This window comes from Rhinolophus hipposideros, assembly GCF_964194185.1.
Source record: "Rhinolophus hipposideros genome assembly, chromosome: 6".
Lineage (NCBI taxonomy): Eukaryota > Metazoa > Chordata > Mammalia > Chiroptera > Rhinolophidae > Rhinolophus > Rhinolophus hipposideros.
Window position 1 is genome coordinate 29470524 of NC_138052.1, and position 14558 is coordinate 29485081.

Here is a 14558-nt window from a genome sequence, read left to right on the forward strand (position 1 = left end):
TCCTACAAAGCCTTGCAAAATACACACTAGAGTATTTTGAAAATGTGCTCTGACTGTAGTGAGAGGAAGGGTGATCTGTATATTTAAATGTGTCATTATTATTTAGCAGCTAGGGAAAAGGCCACACATACTGATTACTAGTAAATGAGAGTTTCTGTTATCTTACATAAAAAGATGGTTTCCAAATGCAAATAAAGCACAGTACCTATTTACAGAAATAGTAGCGAGAATTAAGAGGCAATGAAATGTTTAAGGTGTTGATTGTTTTATTATAGATCTGAATTAATATTTAAAGAATTGTATATCATATGCCTACTTCAGCATTTGGTACATTCTTACCCCACTCTTTGTGAACATAGTCATCATTTCATCATAATATTTTATAAATATTTATACATTTTCAAACCAAGGTTGTTTTTAATCTTGTTCTCTAAATGAAACACTGAGAGCTTTGGGGAAAAAAAAAAAGCAGACTTGAAAGCTGGGAAAAATTGTGAAGTCGTGCTGTAGAGATGATATGCTGATTTATACTTACTCCTACTATCACATCACCACTACTAATTACAACTACTGATGTCAGTAATAATGATGACAATGACAACTCCTTTTATTTGCATAGACGTTTGCACATTACAAGCCTTTCAATTACCTACTTTTGATTCTCATAAAAGTCATGCCAGTGATGGAATTTTTCCTTAGGAAAAATTCAAAGGTAAGAAAATATATACAGGAAGATGTTCATCCCTGTGTTATATATAATAATGAAAAATCAATATATAAATGCCAAACTTTATCAGAATGGTTCAAAAATATGGTCAATCCATGTGCTACGTGGTTAAATATATTAATACAAAGTCTATATGTCAAAAGAAAAATTCTTGTGTTATTCTGTTAAGAATAAATAAAAAATATAAATTTATATTTGTATTACAGTTACAACTGTGGAAACTTCTGTGTAGTTCAAGGCCTCAATGGTAACATGGTCAAATATAAAACGTTTTGTGATGGTATAGCGTAGCCGTAAAGATTTTGAATTATTTCAGATTTTTAGTAACATGTATTGTTCATTGTACCATATACATGTTTAATATTTTAATACAAAATTAAATGCAAATGCTTGTAAAAATAAATATTTGCCAAATGCATGTATTACATAAAACAATACATCTCTTTAGGCGGAGACCTTTTATGAAAAAATGATTATAGGATCCGTTTCAACAGAATGTGATTCTTACCCTCCACACCCCACTCTTTCTGCATCTGGACCAACAGGATGATTTCAAAGAACACTACCGTCCACACTGTCCATACGATGAGTTTTCAACTGGTCTGGGATACGGCCCAGGCATTGCTTTTTGCTTTTCTGCTCTATTCCTTTCTTTCTTTTTTTTTTTTTTGAGTTCTCCAGGTAATTCCATTGTGCAGCTTGGATTGAGAACAACCAAACCAGTTATAATGAACAACTGAAATGTTATATTTTTAAATATTAAATTCCCTGAATTTTCATCTCTTAACTAAGACTTTCAAGATTACGAATGCTATTTGGGTGAATGCTGGTCTGATTTAAGGAATCATGAATACAAAGTACCTTTATGCTATCAGAGTGGTCAAGATTAAAAAATAATGGTAAAGAGTTGGTGAGAATGAGTACCACCATACACTGTATACAGATGTGTAAATTGAATGTATATGATCAGCTTTGCTGGAGGGCAGTTTGACAACATGTATACAAAGTTCTAAAAATATGGAAACCATTTTGTCCCTGGAATTCACTTTCAACAATTTATCCTTAGAAGTAATTGAGCATATTGACAAAGATGGGTTAGTGTTTTCATAGTGTTGCTTACAATGTAAAAGATTGTAAATAATCAAATTATCAACAACTGTGGATTGATTAAATTATGATATATCCATACATGATACTAGTAAAATGATTCTGTAGTTAACATAAGTTAACATGGAAAGATACAATATATTGATAAATGAAAAAGTTATAAAACATCATGATTCCATTTTGTTAAAATATGTAACGTGTATATATGTCTGCATATGTATATATGTACAGATGGGGAAAATCCAGAAAACTATATTAAAATAATAATAGTTATAGGTAGTTTTTATTTTCTGTTTTATACTCATGCATATCATACTTGTTTCCTTTTCTCAGTAAAAGCAAGTACTAGTATTACAAATAAAGGCCAAAAACTTATTTAAAAGGTAAAAAATATAGTTTGAAAAGTGAAGTCTTGTTACTGTTATCTAAAATGAATTACAGCACGTGTTCCCCCATCTTCACTTTGTCCAGCTGTGAAAAACAAGCTATTTGATAATTAGAAACAGCTATTTCTTAACTTCTCCAACATATTTATTTTCAAAGTAGGTGATGAAGTATTAAGTTAAACGTGTTTTATTAACAGATGTCGTATCAATTCTAATTATAATTAATCTGATTCAAATCAGCCAAGGTGACGTGTAATTGTCAAATTAATTGAAATGTGTCAATGTGTTTTCATGGGGTTGTCTTCCTTACCATCCATAATTAATAAGTGGTGTTTTTCTTTTCATTTCAGGCAGTTCAGGACCATCATCCTCCATTGCCATAGCTGGCACCAACCACCCTGCCATCACAAAGACAACATCTGTTCTTCAAGATGGCGTCATAGTCACCACCGCAGCTGGAAACCCACTGCAGAGTCAGCTGCCCATTGGGAGTGATTTTCCTTTTGTTGGCCAGGAGCACCCACTTCATTTTCCATCCAACAGCACTTCAAACAACCATCTTCCACACCCCTTGAACCCCAGCCTCCTCAGTTCTCTACCTATCTCTTTGCCAGTGAATCAACAGCATCTCCTAAACCAGAATCTATTAAATATCCTCCAGCCTTCAGCAGGAGAAGGCAAGTCTGAGATCAACCTCCACCCTTTAGGTTTTCTCAACCCGAATGTAAACGCTGCTTTAGCTTTTCTCTCCGGTGACATGGATGGGCAGGTATTGCAGCCTGTTCACTTTCAGCTCTTAGCAGCCCTGCTTCAGAACCAAACCCAAGCAGCTGCCATGCTTCCCCTGCCATCTTTCAATCTGACCATCTCAGATCTTTTGCAACAGCAAAATACCCCTTTACCCTCATTAACACAGATGACAGCCCCACCAGACCATTTGCCAAGCAATCAGTCAGAGAACAGCCGAGCTGAGACCCTTTTAACCAGCCCCCTGGGGAACCCTTTACCAAGCTTTGCAGGCAGTGACACTACTTTTAACCCCCTGTTCCTCCCAGCTGTCACTGGGGCCTCAGGATTAATGGCCTTGAATCCCCAGCTGTTGGGAGGTGTCCTGAACTCAGCATCGGCCAACACCGCTAATCATCCAGAGGTTTCCATAGCAACTTCCTCCCAGGCAACCACTACCACAACCACTACATCATCAGCAGTGGCAGCACTGACTGTCTCAACACTTGGTGGGACAGCAGTGGTGTCAATGGCAGAAACATTGCTGAATATATCTAATAATGCTGGGAATACACCTGGTCCAGCTAAACTCAACAGTAACTCTGTGGTGCCACAGCTACTTAACCCTCTACTGGGGACAGGTCTGCTTGGTAAGTTAAATTTTTTCACAAATTTTTACAAAAGAAACGTTTTTCTAATTCTATTTTCTCCTTTTTAAAAACTCCATTTTGTCACACTATTTTTAAAAATGTTTTTGTTATGTCACAGCTTGCTTAAGGAACTAAATATAATTAACACCCACACACAACCATAGTTATACAAACATGAAAATGACTTTTTTCTTTTCCCCTATTCTAGCAATACTAAATATAATTTTAATCTGCTTTCTCTTCTAATTCTGATGCCACCTAACCCTAACCTACCCATCATTCTCTTAAGCCAAGTAGAGTCTTATTTTTCAAATAATAAAGCACAGGTACATCTTAAAAATAACTTTTATTTGAATTTTAGTTGGTGTGGCATCACAGGGTTAGTATGAGCAGCTGCACTGTGGATGGAAATAGTGTGAGGAAGTGTTTTTCCAGGTGATCCCTAAATAAACAGAACTAAACGCTTATCCAGCAAAATAAAAAACAAGGCATAAAAACAATCAAAGTTAAAGTTTACCCAAGTTCAGGGAAACAGACAGCCCCAATAGTTGCTGCTAGATTTCCTCAGACAGTATTGTTCTTTAAAACTTTGTGGCCTAAACACAAAATCCATCATGTAGATTATCCTCTCACAAAAAAAGTTAGAAAATAATGTCAACTATACGCAATTGATTGATGGAGGTAACTGTCATACAGAACACAGAGACGGTGTCCATAAAGTCTGGAACATTGGCAAATAGACATGATATTGTCAAGGGCATGTTCAATGTATATAAAAAATGTATATGTGTTTCCAGATTTCATGAACACCTTTACAATAGTTTAATAATTAGTTCTATTTGACATTGAAATCAGTGTAGTTAAATAATCTAAAAAAGCATTATAGATTTACATATTTCAAGTTACAGGACAATTTATACGACATCATCCTCAAAATAACTTCAATGTAATTTCAAAACAAGTTTATTTTGAATTTTTAATATAAATTGAGTTATTAACTAATCCTGTCTGATTATGTAATATTTATTTTAAATGATTCTGACCATGATTTCTTTTGTATTCTAATTTTAGGTGACCAACCTTTTACTTAAAAACAAAATACATATTTCCCACCCAAACCCAGTTTTATTTGGTCGTAATTATTGATGATTGTGGCTGAAAAACTAAGTTTTGTAAACAAGACCTGATCATTTGAATCATCTGGTCAAATACTTATGACTGCTAAAACATTTCAGGACTAATTTCTAACTTTAATTGTAGGTACTCTAATAAAAATAGTTTCAAGGAATTTTTTTTAACACTAAAGCTCCATATATAAAGACTGGCTAATGGATAAGCAAAGATTAGTCTCTCCATGATATAAAAGCCAAAAACTAATTATGAAAGATAAAATTAAATAATAAAACTACTCTCTCATTACCACTTACTAAGAATTTGAGGAGAAAAAGAGAAAAGAATTACCACTTAAGTGCAGTTTTTAGTTTTTGTTTCAGGAATCCTCAGGTACAAAGATAGGCATAGGCTCTCCAAAGAATCACACTGACTCACATTTTATGTTTTTCAAACTATAGGTGACATGTCCTCAATAAACAATACTTTGAATAACCACCAACTGACTCATCTACAGTCGCTGTTAAACAACAATCAGATGTTTCCTCCAAATCAGCAGCAGCCACAGCTTCTTCAGGGGTTCCAGAATCTCCAGGCCTTTCAAGGACAGCCCACAATTCCTTGCCCAGCTAACAATAACCCCATGGCTTGTCTGTTTCAGAACTTTCAGGTACTCTCCGTCCTTGGGTTACTTTAGTAGAAAACAGTATCTAGATTTGTTTAAACACTTAATTTTGGGGGTAGAAACAAAGGAGGGAAGTTAGGGGTCCTTCCACTTCTACTTACTGTTAGTTCTACATACTGAATATTGGTAAACAGTCCAGTCTTTTGCGTGAAGTTTATTTTGTTTTGTCTGAAGCATCTCAGTGGTCCTTTTGGAGCTATAAGGAAAAACTGATCATGGTACCCTCTTAAACCCTTTTGTGGGTTTAGTCCGTTGCCATGATGATTAAAATCCACATGCTAACATGCTTATCCTGCCTGCCTTACTCTCCGGCCCCGCTCTCACTACTCTCTCCCTGGCTTCAGCCACATGGTCTTCCTTTAGTTCTACAAACTGAATAAATTCCCGATATATGAGCATTAGGAGGCTAGGGGGAAAGAGTAACACTAAATAAATATAAGAAAATGAATACAGAAGTTTTTTATAATCTTGGGGTAGAGAAGGCTCTTTCAGAAAGACACAAAACCAAGAAGTCAAAAAACAAAAGGTGAATACATAAACTTTAACATCTGTATGATTGAGGATATTCTAAACAAAGACAAATGACCAACTGGCAGAAAATACTTGCATAATAATAGCAAATAATTGATATCCATAGTATAAAAACAGTTGCTACAAATCAGAAAGAAAAGAGGATTTGAGAAATGAGCAATAGATGTGAACAGACAATTCACAGAAAATGAAAGATAAATGATTAATAAACATATGAAAAAATAATCAGTTATATAAATTACAACACTAATACATCCATCAGATTAATGATACTTTGCTGACAGTGGTGTGGGGAAATGGATTGTTTCAGATATATTATTGGTCTGATTGTATGCTGCTGTAGTAGTCCTTTTGGAGGGTAATTTGATAGTTTATCTGGATCCTTTGACCCAGAAATTAAACTTCTATATATCAATTTTAGAGAAAGCAAATATGAGCAGAAAGATACAATTCAGAATGTTCATTACAACATGATTTATGGTGTCAAAAATTAGAAACCACTTAAGCATCCATCAGTAGGGAAATAGTTAAATATGTTATGGTATATTCATCTATCTAGTAGTTTAAAAGATTATCTAGACTTATGTAATCTGATATGGAAAGATCCACAAGATTGCAAGACTACGATAGTATTGCAGAACAAAACTAAAATATAGTACCATTTAAGTGAAAGATAGAAAGAAAGAAGAAAGGAATGAAGGAAAGAAGGGAAACTAGATATACACCTACACACTTTAATGTATTAAAAATAAGTATCTGCAAGGATACACTCCAAGACTGATTACTTCTGAGAAGGAAATGGGATTGGAATGTGATGGGAAAGTACAGGTTTAGGTGGGGAGTAATGATGAAGAAGGTTTTTATCTTTTTTGACAATGAGAAAATATTCATATACACCTTATGTAATAAAATAGTTTGGAAGGGAAGAGGAAGTGCTCAACCATGTCACTGAGAAAACAAGTAGATAAAGCCTGAAGATAAGCCATTAGATTTAGCAATGACAACGTTACCAGCAACTTGGTGGGATGCAGCTTTGGTGAAGTAGTAGGAGCATGAGCCAGACTGCAATGGATGAAAGGATGAAAAAGGTTAGGAACTAAGGCGTATGGATTAGATTTTCAAAAACTTAACTACGAAGAACATAAGAAAACTAAGGTAGTGCCTCGAAGTAGGTGTAGGTTAAATGCAAACCTTTAAAATAGGGAAGCCATGCACCTAACTGTATGCTACAGGAAAGAAACCAAAAAAGTGGAAGGGATTGAACATAACGAAGTGAAGGGGTACAGATAAGGCAAAATCCCAGAGGAGGGGCTTGGGATTAAAACCATAAATGCAGGACGTATTCTCAGAAAGCCGAGGGTCCCTCTTACAATGGGAAGCAGGACACAATTTGGGACAGTTACAGAGAAGTGTGTGCTGTCAGGAGACAGGGAGTACCAGAGTATAAGAATTATGGGAATTCTTAACCTATGAACTCCATTTTCTGTACTAAGTAAGGTCATCTACTAAGAATAGTGCGGGAGATGGGATAGCAGCTGGCTTGAGGAAGTGGATAAAGATGTAGACAAGAGGAGAATGGCAAGAGAGTGGTTGGTGTGTGATAGATCCCAGGTTCCGGTTTAGTCGGGGAGGGTATGAAGACAGGATGGGAGTGATGGGGAGAAAATCCGAAGTACCAAGCGCTGGAGCAGCAGTACTTAGATGGGGTTGGTGAAATTAGAACATCCGCGGAGATTTTTTCAAACTACACTCATCCTTCCTGTCCTGAGCATTGATATGCTTCCCTGGTGGGCATTCCCTCCCTTCACCTTTTCCCAACTGAGAATCACTTCTGTAGAGAGCTGTTGTCACTATTGGCAGCATGGGCGTGTCCCCCCAGCCTGTGACCTGGGAAGGATGAAGAGTAGATTGTTACTACCCTATCTGAAGACTTTAAAAATGTAGCCGTATGTCAGAAATAGCTTAATTGTTAAAAAAAAAAAAAAAGAATATGTGTTTGTTTTGTTTTATCTTATATTTCACTTAATTCAGTAGAAGTATAAATAAATTAGAAATCATTTTTAAAATCCGGATCACTTTGTAATTTGAGCAGTGCTGGTGATTGACTTTTTCTCCCTTTAAATCTCAAGTTACAAAATCTGGAATGACACTAAATATGTGGAGTCATCACCAGAAAACATTTTGTGTCCAACTACTTCACCTTTCATTTTTCTAAAGAATGTTTAGTAATGATGATTTTTAAAGAAAAAAAAATTGTTGAATGATTTCAGCCAAAGAAACAGTACCCAAATATAATCAAGACATAAGCTTTTCTATACTGAGTGACTTTTTATTTCGTATTTGAGTCGTGTTCTTTCTTCACAGTTCCTTCCCGGTTGTATTTGTTTGTCTTTTGGTACATCTTAAAATTATGGTCTCTCTCTTTGAGGTCTTTAAACATGTTGTTTTTTTCCCTCTCTCCCTCTGCTTCCTGTCTATTTCTTTAAGGTGAGAATGCAGGAAGACGCCGCTCTCCTAAACAAAAGAATAAGCACTCAGCCAGGGCTCACAGCACTTCCTGAGAATCCGAACACTGCACTTCCACCTTTCCAAGATACGCCTTGTGAGTTGCAACCAAGGATTGACCCATCTCTTGGTCAGCAGGTGAAGGATGGCCTCGTTGTGGGTGCCCAAGGCGGTGCTTCCGTAGATGCCATTTACAAAGCAGTTGTGGATGCAGCCAGCAAAGGAATGCAGGTTGTCATCACCACTGCCGTCAGCAGTACAACTCAGATCAGCCCCATTCCAGCTCTGAGTGCCATGAGTGCCTTCACTGCTTCAATTGGTGACCCATTAAGTCTCCCCAGTGCTGTCAGTGCAGTCATTCATGGACGAAACATGGGCAACGTCGATCATGACGGCAGGCTGAGGAACGCAAGAGGGGCTCGGCTGCCCCGGAATCTGGACCACGGGAAAAACTCAAGCGAAGGAGATGGGTTTGAATATTTCAAGTCGGCAAGTTGCCATACATCTAAAAAACAGTGGGATGGGGAGCAGAGCCCTGGAGGGGAGCGAAACAGGTGGAAGTGTGAGGAATTTTTAGATCATCCAGGCCACCTCCACAGTAGCCCTTGTCATGAAAGGCCCAACAATGTCTCCACACTGCCATTTCTGCCTGGGGAACAGCACCCAATACTGTTACCACCAAGAAACTGTCAAGGAGATAAAATTCTGGAGGAAAATTTCAGGTATAATAACTACAAAAGAACTATGATGAGTTTTAAGGAGAGACTAGAGAACACTGTGGAAAGATGTGCACACATTAATGGGAACAGACCTCGACAGAGTCGTGGCTTTGGAGAGCTGCTAAGCACCACAAAGCAAGACCTGGTCCTGGAGGAGCAGTCTCCAAGCTCCTCAAATAGTTTTGAAAGTTCTCTGGTCAAAGACTACATCCATTACAATGGAGACTTTAATGCCAAAAGCATTAATGGGTGTGTGCCTAGCCCTTCAGACGCTAAAAGCATTAGCAGTGAAGATGACCTAAGGAACCCAGACTCCCCCTCCTCAAATGAGTTGATACATTATAGGCCGAGGACGTTCAACGTTGGCGACCTGGTCTGGGGCCAAATCAAAGGACTGACTTCCTGGCCTGGAAAAATAGTAAGAGATGACGACATTCACAATTCATGTCAACAAAGCCCAGAGGAAGGGAAGGTATACCAATCTTTATCCATGGTCAAATACTAACCTTTGTTCAGATAGCAATTATCATTTTTTGTTATTGTTATTTTGGATTTGACATTAGGATTCTTCATGACTCATTGAGGTCTCATAAAATTCTGGGGCATAAAATGAAGAGGGAATGGTTATAGTCACCCAAATGTCCTATCGCCAAGGGGTGAGTTGTGAAACATTTGTAGAATCCACTAGGGCTCAAGGTGGCTCTAATCCAGGAACCAGATTTCCAGAATGTTGTTAACTCTGCCTTCTTTTCCTGAATTTACCTAATCCTTCATGCCATACATAGAGGATGAAGGCAAGTGGCAGTGGCTGGGGGGGCGGGGGGGAAATCTGGTGTCCATTGGAGTCGAGGAGAATAGCAGAGGTGGGGGTCCTTCCAGGTGACAGGAAGTGCCAGGGGACAGACTCGCCTCCATATGCTTACATGTGACCCTTAGAGCTGGGGAGAGGGTAAACTCGGGGTGGAGTTGGCAGCCGTTTCTGGAAGCAGCAGGTAAAGTCTGAAATCAGAATGGTGCCTCCTTTCAGGAACAGTTCTGGGCCTTTATAACATATGGAAATGTTTAACCCCATAGTCTGGTTCTACTTAACACAATCTGATCATATAAATTAAATAAAAACTTCGCCATGAAACTACTATTCAATTTGGAAGAAATTAGTAGGGGTCTTCTGGGCTTTCCCCCACCTCACAATTGATAGAATTGACTCACTAGGCAAGAAATATGCAGAAGGTTTAAAGTAGATCAAAAAATATATATCTGGACAGAAAGAGATAATAATGCATATTCCCCACATATAGTGAAGAAACATATAATTTTTCATCTCCTTAGGAAATAAAACTTACTCTTACAAGTACATATGTTATTCTCTTAAAGAGTATATTGTATAAAGCTATTTCAGCTCTGCTCAGACCTCCACTGGCACTTAGGTTTAATGGCAGGAAACCAAAAGCATTTTTGCCAGCACAATAAAAGGATTGTCTTTCTCCAAATGACCAGGAGGTCCTTAAACCCGTTGCTTATAATGCCTAATATATACTTGTCAGGATACACTCTGGGCATAATGTTTCTATGTTTGATAAGAAAATGAATTCCATACTCCTATTCACAAAACATTTTATTCTCTAATCTCTCTGAGACCAGACAAACATTCTTTAGGTTGATAAACCTAAATATTTTTGACAGCTTATTCAAAAAATAATTAGAAACAGCAAAATTGGGCTTTTATGACATAAATGGAACTGCTACAAATACAAGATGTAGACGCTGAACTGTTTTACAATCTCTGTACAAATGAAACCAACTCTTTTTTATGTGCCATTTTACAAAAGCTTAACTAAAAAAAAAAAAAAAAAAAAAAAGATTATGGTCTCCCTTTCCTGGAAACCTTCTTTCTGTCCTAAATGCCTTCTCTAAATATCTTTTTGTATCTTCAGGAGAATAAAGGCATGTACTTTTTAACACATTTCACATTAAACAATGGTCCTGATCTTCTGGTTCGTTTGTGTTAGTGAACTCCTGAGATTGAGTTCCTCACTGATGTTTGGGGAGATGCACATTACAAAAACAAAAGTCATTATCTAAGAGTCCGAGAAACATTTATTTTGCTTCATTTAAATAAGTAACTGGTTTTCATTCACTATAAAATGATGTTTCAAAAATCCAGATTTTTCTTCCTTCTTTTAAGCAATAGATGAATTCCTAGTAGGGAGATAAAATTATTTCTGTAAATTCAAACATCCCCCTCCTATTGGCTGACATTGTAATTTTGCATTCTCAAAACCTTGATATCAAATCCTCGATCTCAAGATACACTACAAATATTTTTAATAATTCAGAAAAAAATAATTTAAAGCACGCATTTAGAGGTGAAAAACTGAAAACATGTAATAAAATATTAATAAGACATGAATTATTTATCTATCATTAAAAAGCAAGGTATAACAACAGCCTTAAAAGCTGTAGGGCACTTAACATTTTTTAAAAACTCTGGTCTTTTCAGGACCTCCCTCACTTTTGCACATAAAAACAACAAAGCACTACTTCACAAAGGCTCTTTCTGCTCCTATAGTTCACAAAACAAAAGAAGGGCTTCTTCAGACCTTGTTTGATGGTGCCCAGCTAGGCAAACACTGTGCCCAATTTATAACACCAGAAAAGGCAACATTTCAAACACAGGTCTGTCTGACGTCAAGCCAGATGACCTTTGCCTGATGTCTTGGTGATCGTGGTTCACCAAGAAAAGATTAAACTATGTTTAATATCTGTGTAATATCGGGGTAAGACAAAACATGATCTATTTGAAAAGATTTCCAGTAAAACCATTCTGAAATTTGTACTCTTCAAGTGAACCAATTATGATGTGACTTTTATTTACGTAGAACCCCTTAGTCTTCAGCAGTGGTGGACAGTCTTGTACATTAGTAACCAGACTTCTGCTTTTCAAGAGGTAAGCAGTGCATTAGGTTTGCTTTTATATACGGTGGCAACAATGCCTGACGTGTTCATAAAGTTGAGAGAAAGACTGAGGCTGACTTCATAAACAATTTGTTTGCTACAGTGAGATCTTTCTAATTCCACCTTGCAAATGGGCAGTGTGGGACCATTTTCCCTAGTGTTTATCTTTGTAGTATCTCAGAGGAAAAGGTTTGCTAAACAATTTTCTTACACATTATCTTTTAAAACCTTCTTAGTCTCTCAGGTTTTCATACTATTTCTGTCTACCGAAGTAAATGAATCCAAGATCCTGTCAGGTCCCACCAGATAAAAATCTAGGTTAACTCAAGTTTTAGAATAGATTTATTGTCTTATCTCCCCTCACCCTCCACATCCCACAAACCTATCATTTGTTTTCTGTTACAGTCTTTGTTCTCAGCAGCCACTTCAGATTCTTTTTGGAAGCAGGCAAAATAGAAAAACTAAATAATTTCATTGACTGGATTGCAGGTTAGTACTTCAGAGCCAAGCAGGCACCCACCGCTCGTGTTTTCTGGTCGTCTGAGTAGTCTCTGGACTGAGACATCAATGGTGTGATTGGAGCGCCGGTATCTGCCAGGGGCTGAGATCTTCATGTTGTCCATAAAGTGATACTTTAGCCAACTGTTTGTCATGATAGTAAATGACTGGGCCAGTTTATGAGTTTAGAAAGGCACTTTGAATCTTTGGTGGGGTATTAAATGTAGCAGAATTGCAAATAACACATTATAAATGTTATGCAATTTCTGAGGTGACTTCCTAAAAGGTCTGATTTCTGAACATCAGATACTGTAGGAACAGTCTACGGAGAACCAGAGAAAGCAGGGTGTGTGGCAGAAAGAGGAAGGGCTTTGGGCATTCTGACGAGATCTTAATCCCAGCTCTGCCAGTTACCAAAATGGTCCTTGGTAGGTATATTCATCTCCCACAGCTGTAATCTCCTCACCTCTCAAGTGGGAATATGAGTTCGTACTCAAAATAATGTTTTAAGAATTAAATGACATACCATAAATATATTATCCAGCACACAAAAGAGGCTCAGTAAAAATTAACCTCCTCATCCCTATTTCCAATGGTAGACAACCTGATTAAATTGGATTCCACCATTATGGAATTGTGGTAATTTGACCTTAGTTATTATTTACTTCTGCAGTAATCTATGAATGATTTATCCAGGTTGAAGATGAAAGGTTTAAAAAGAATATGTTTAATGAATGAAGTAGTTTATAACTATTTTTTATAAACCTTAGCACATCATACAAATTGGCATATCTGATTATAAATTAGTAGTACCGTGTTTCCCTGAAAATAAGACCTTAGCCGGACCATCAGCTCTAATGCGTCTTTTGGAGCAAAAATTAATATAAGACCCAGTCTTATTTTAATAAGACTTATTTTAATAAGACTGGGTATAATATAATATGATACCAGGTCTTATATAATATAATATAAGAAAAATTATATTAATTTTTCCTCCAAAAGATGCATTAGAGCTGATTGTCCGGCTAGGTCTTATTTTCGGGAAAACACAGCAGCTGTTCATTTCAAGCAGGAGTTCTACTTGGAAGCGTTTCAAAGCACTTAGTTTGTTGAGTGAATTTGAAAGTCCTCCTTTCCCCAGTGTTTCTAAAAAATATAAACTCAGACTTTCTACCTTCGTACCCTCTCCCCACTCAACAATATTAATTAGAGATTTTGTAAAGTCTGAAAAGTTGGGCTGAATCACCCCTATATAATACTGTTCCAATGTTGAAACTACATGACAGCCCTGAAGGATATTATGTGCCTTGTAATATACCGTTCAGGAAGTGGTATCTCCTTACTAATACATTTTTTCCTTTGGCTATCAGTTTGTAATGAAGTACATTCTGGAAGGCATTTATACTTTTTCCAAATAAATGGTGCAAGTTTCTCTCTCAACCCTGAACTCTTTGTAGTTTGAGGTTCGGTGGCCAAGAATAAGATCGCAGGGCTATGTTCCAGTACCCAGTCACGGCCGGAGAGATGCACTGCCGAATCTTGGCACAGTATTAGGGAGCTCTTAGAAAGAAAAATGGTTTTCACTGGCACTACACCTATATGCTATGATGTGCAGACATGTGAAGCCCATACAACTGTGGGGAGAAACAGTATCTTTATGTACTTATTTCAATAATTATTTAAAAATAGAAAAAATGCTCTTGTTTTCTAAAATATATTTTGTCATTATCATCTGCCATCTTTGATCTTACATAAACTAGCCTAAAAGGGTTGACTCTCAAGTAATAGCCAAAAAATAAATTTGTTGTTCTTTTTCTGAGTAGAGCATTTTTACTGTCTTGGAACCTCCTTCCATTGGTCTTCACATTTCGTTACTCTTACTATTCAATGTATAGTCTGACTCCAGCTGAATGTAGGAAAGGATTTATTTCTAGATAAGCACCAAAACGTTTCTTTTCA

At 36.9% G+C, this 14558-nt stretch overlaps 1 protein-coding gene across 6 annotated transcripts in view; it reads left to right on the forward strand.

Moving 5' to 3' along the window:
• MBD5 (methyl-CpG binding domain protein 5) overlaps nucleotides 1-14558 on the forward strand; it is a 380468-nt gene that overhangs the window by 344602 nt on the left and 21308 nt on the right. For 4 of the 6 annotated variants that reach the window (XM_081051257.1, XM_081051256.1, XM_081051258.1 and 1 more), the window contains 3 exons: nucleotides 2571-3596; nucleotides 5168-5376; nucleotides 8410-9618. In XM_081051257.1, the coding sequence (XP_080907383.1) occupies nucleotides 2571-3596; nucleotides 5168-5376; nucleotides 8410-9618 (2444 nt within the window). The remainder of the gene's footprint in view (nucleotides 1-2570; nucleotides 3597-5167; nucleotides 5377-8409; nucleotides 9619-14558) is intronic. The other 2 variants (XM_081051260.1, XM_081051261.1) reach the window with 1 other exon arrangement.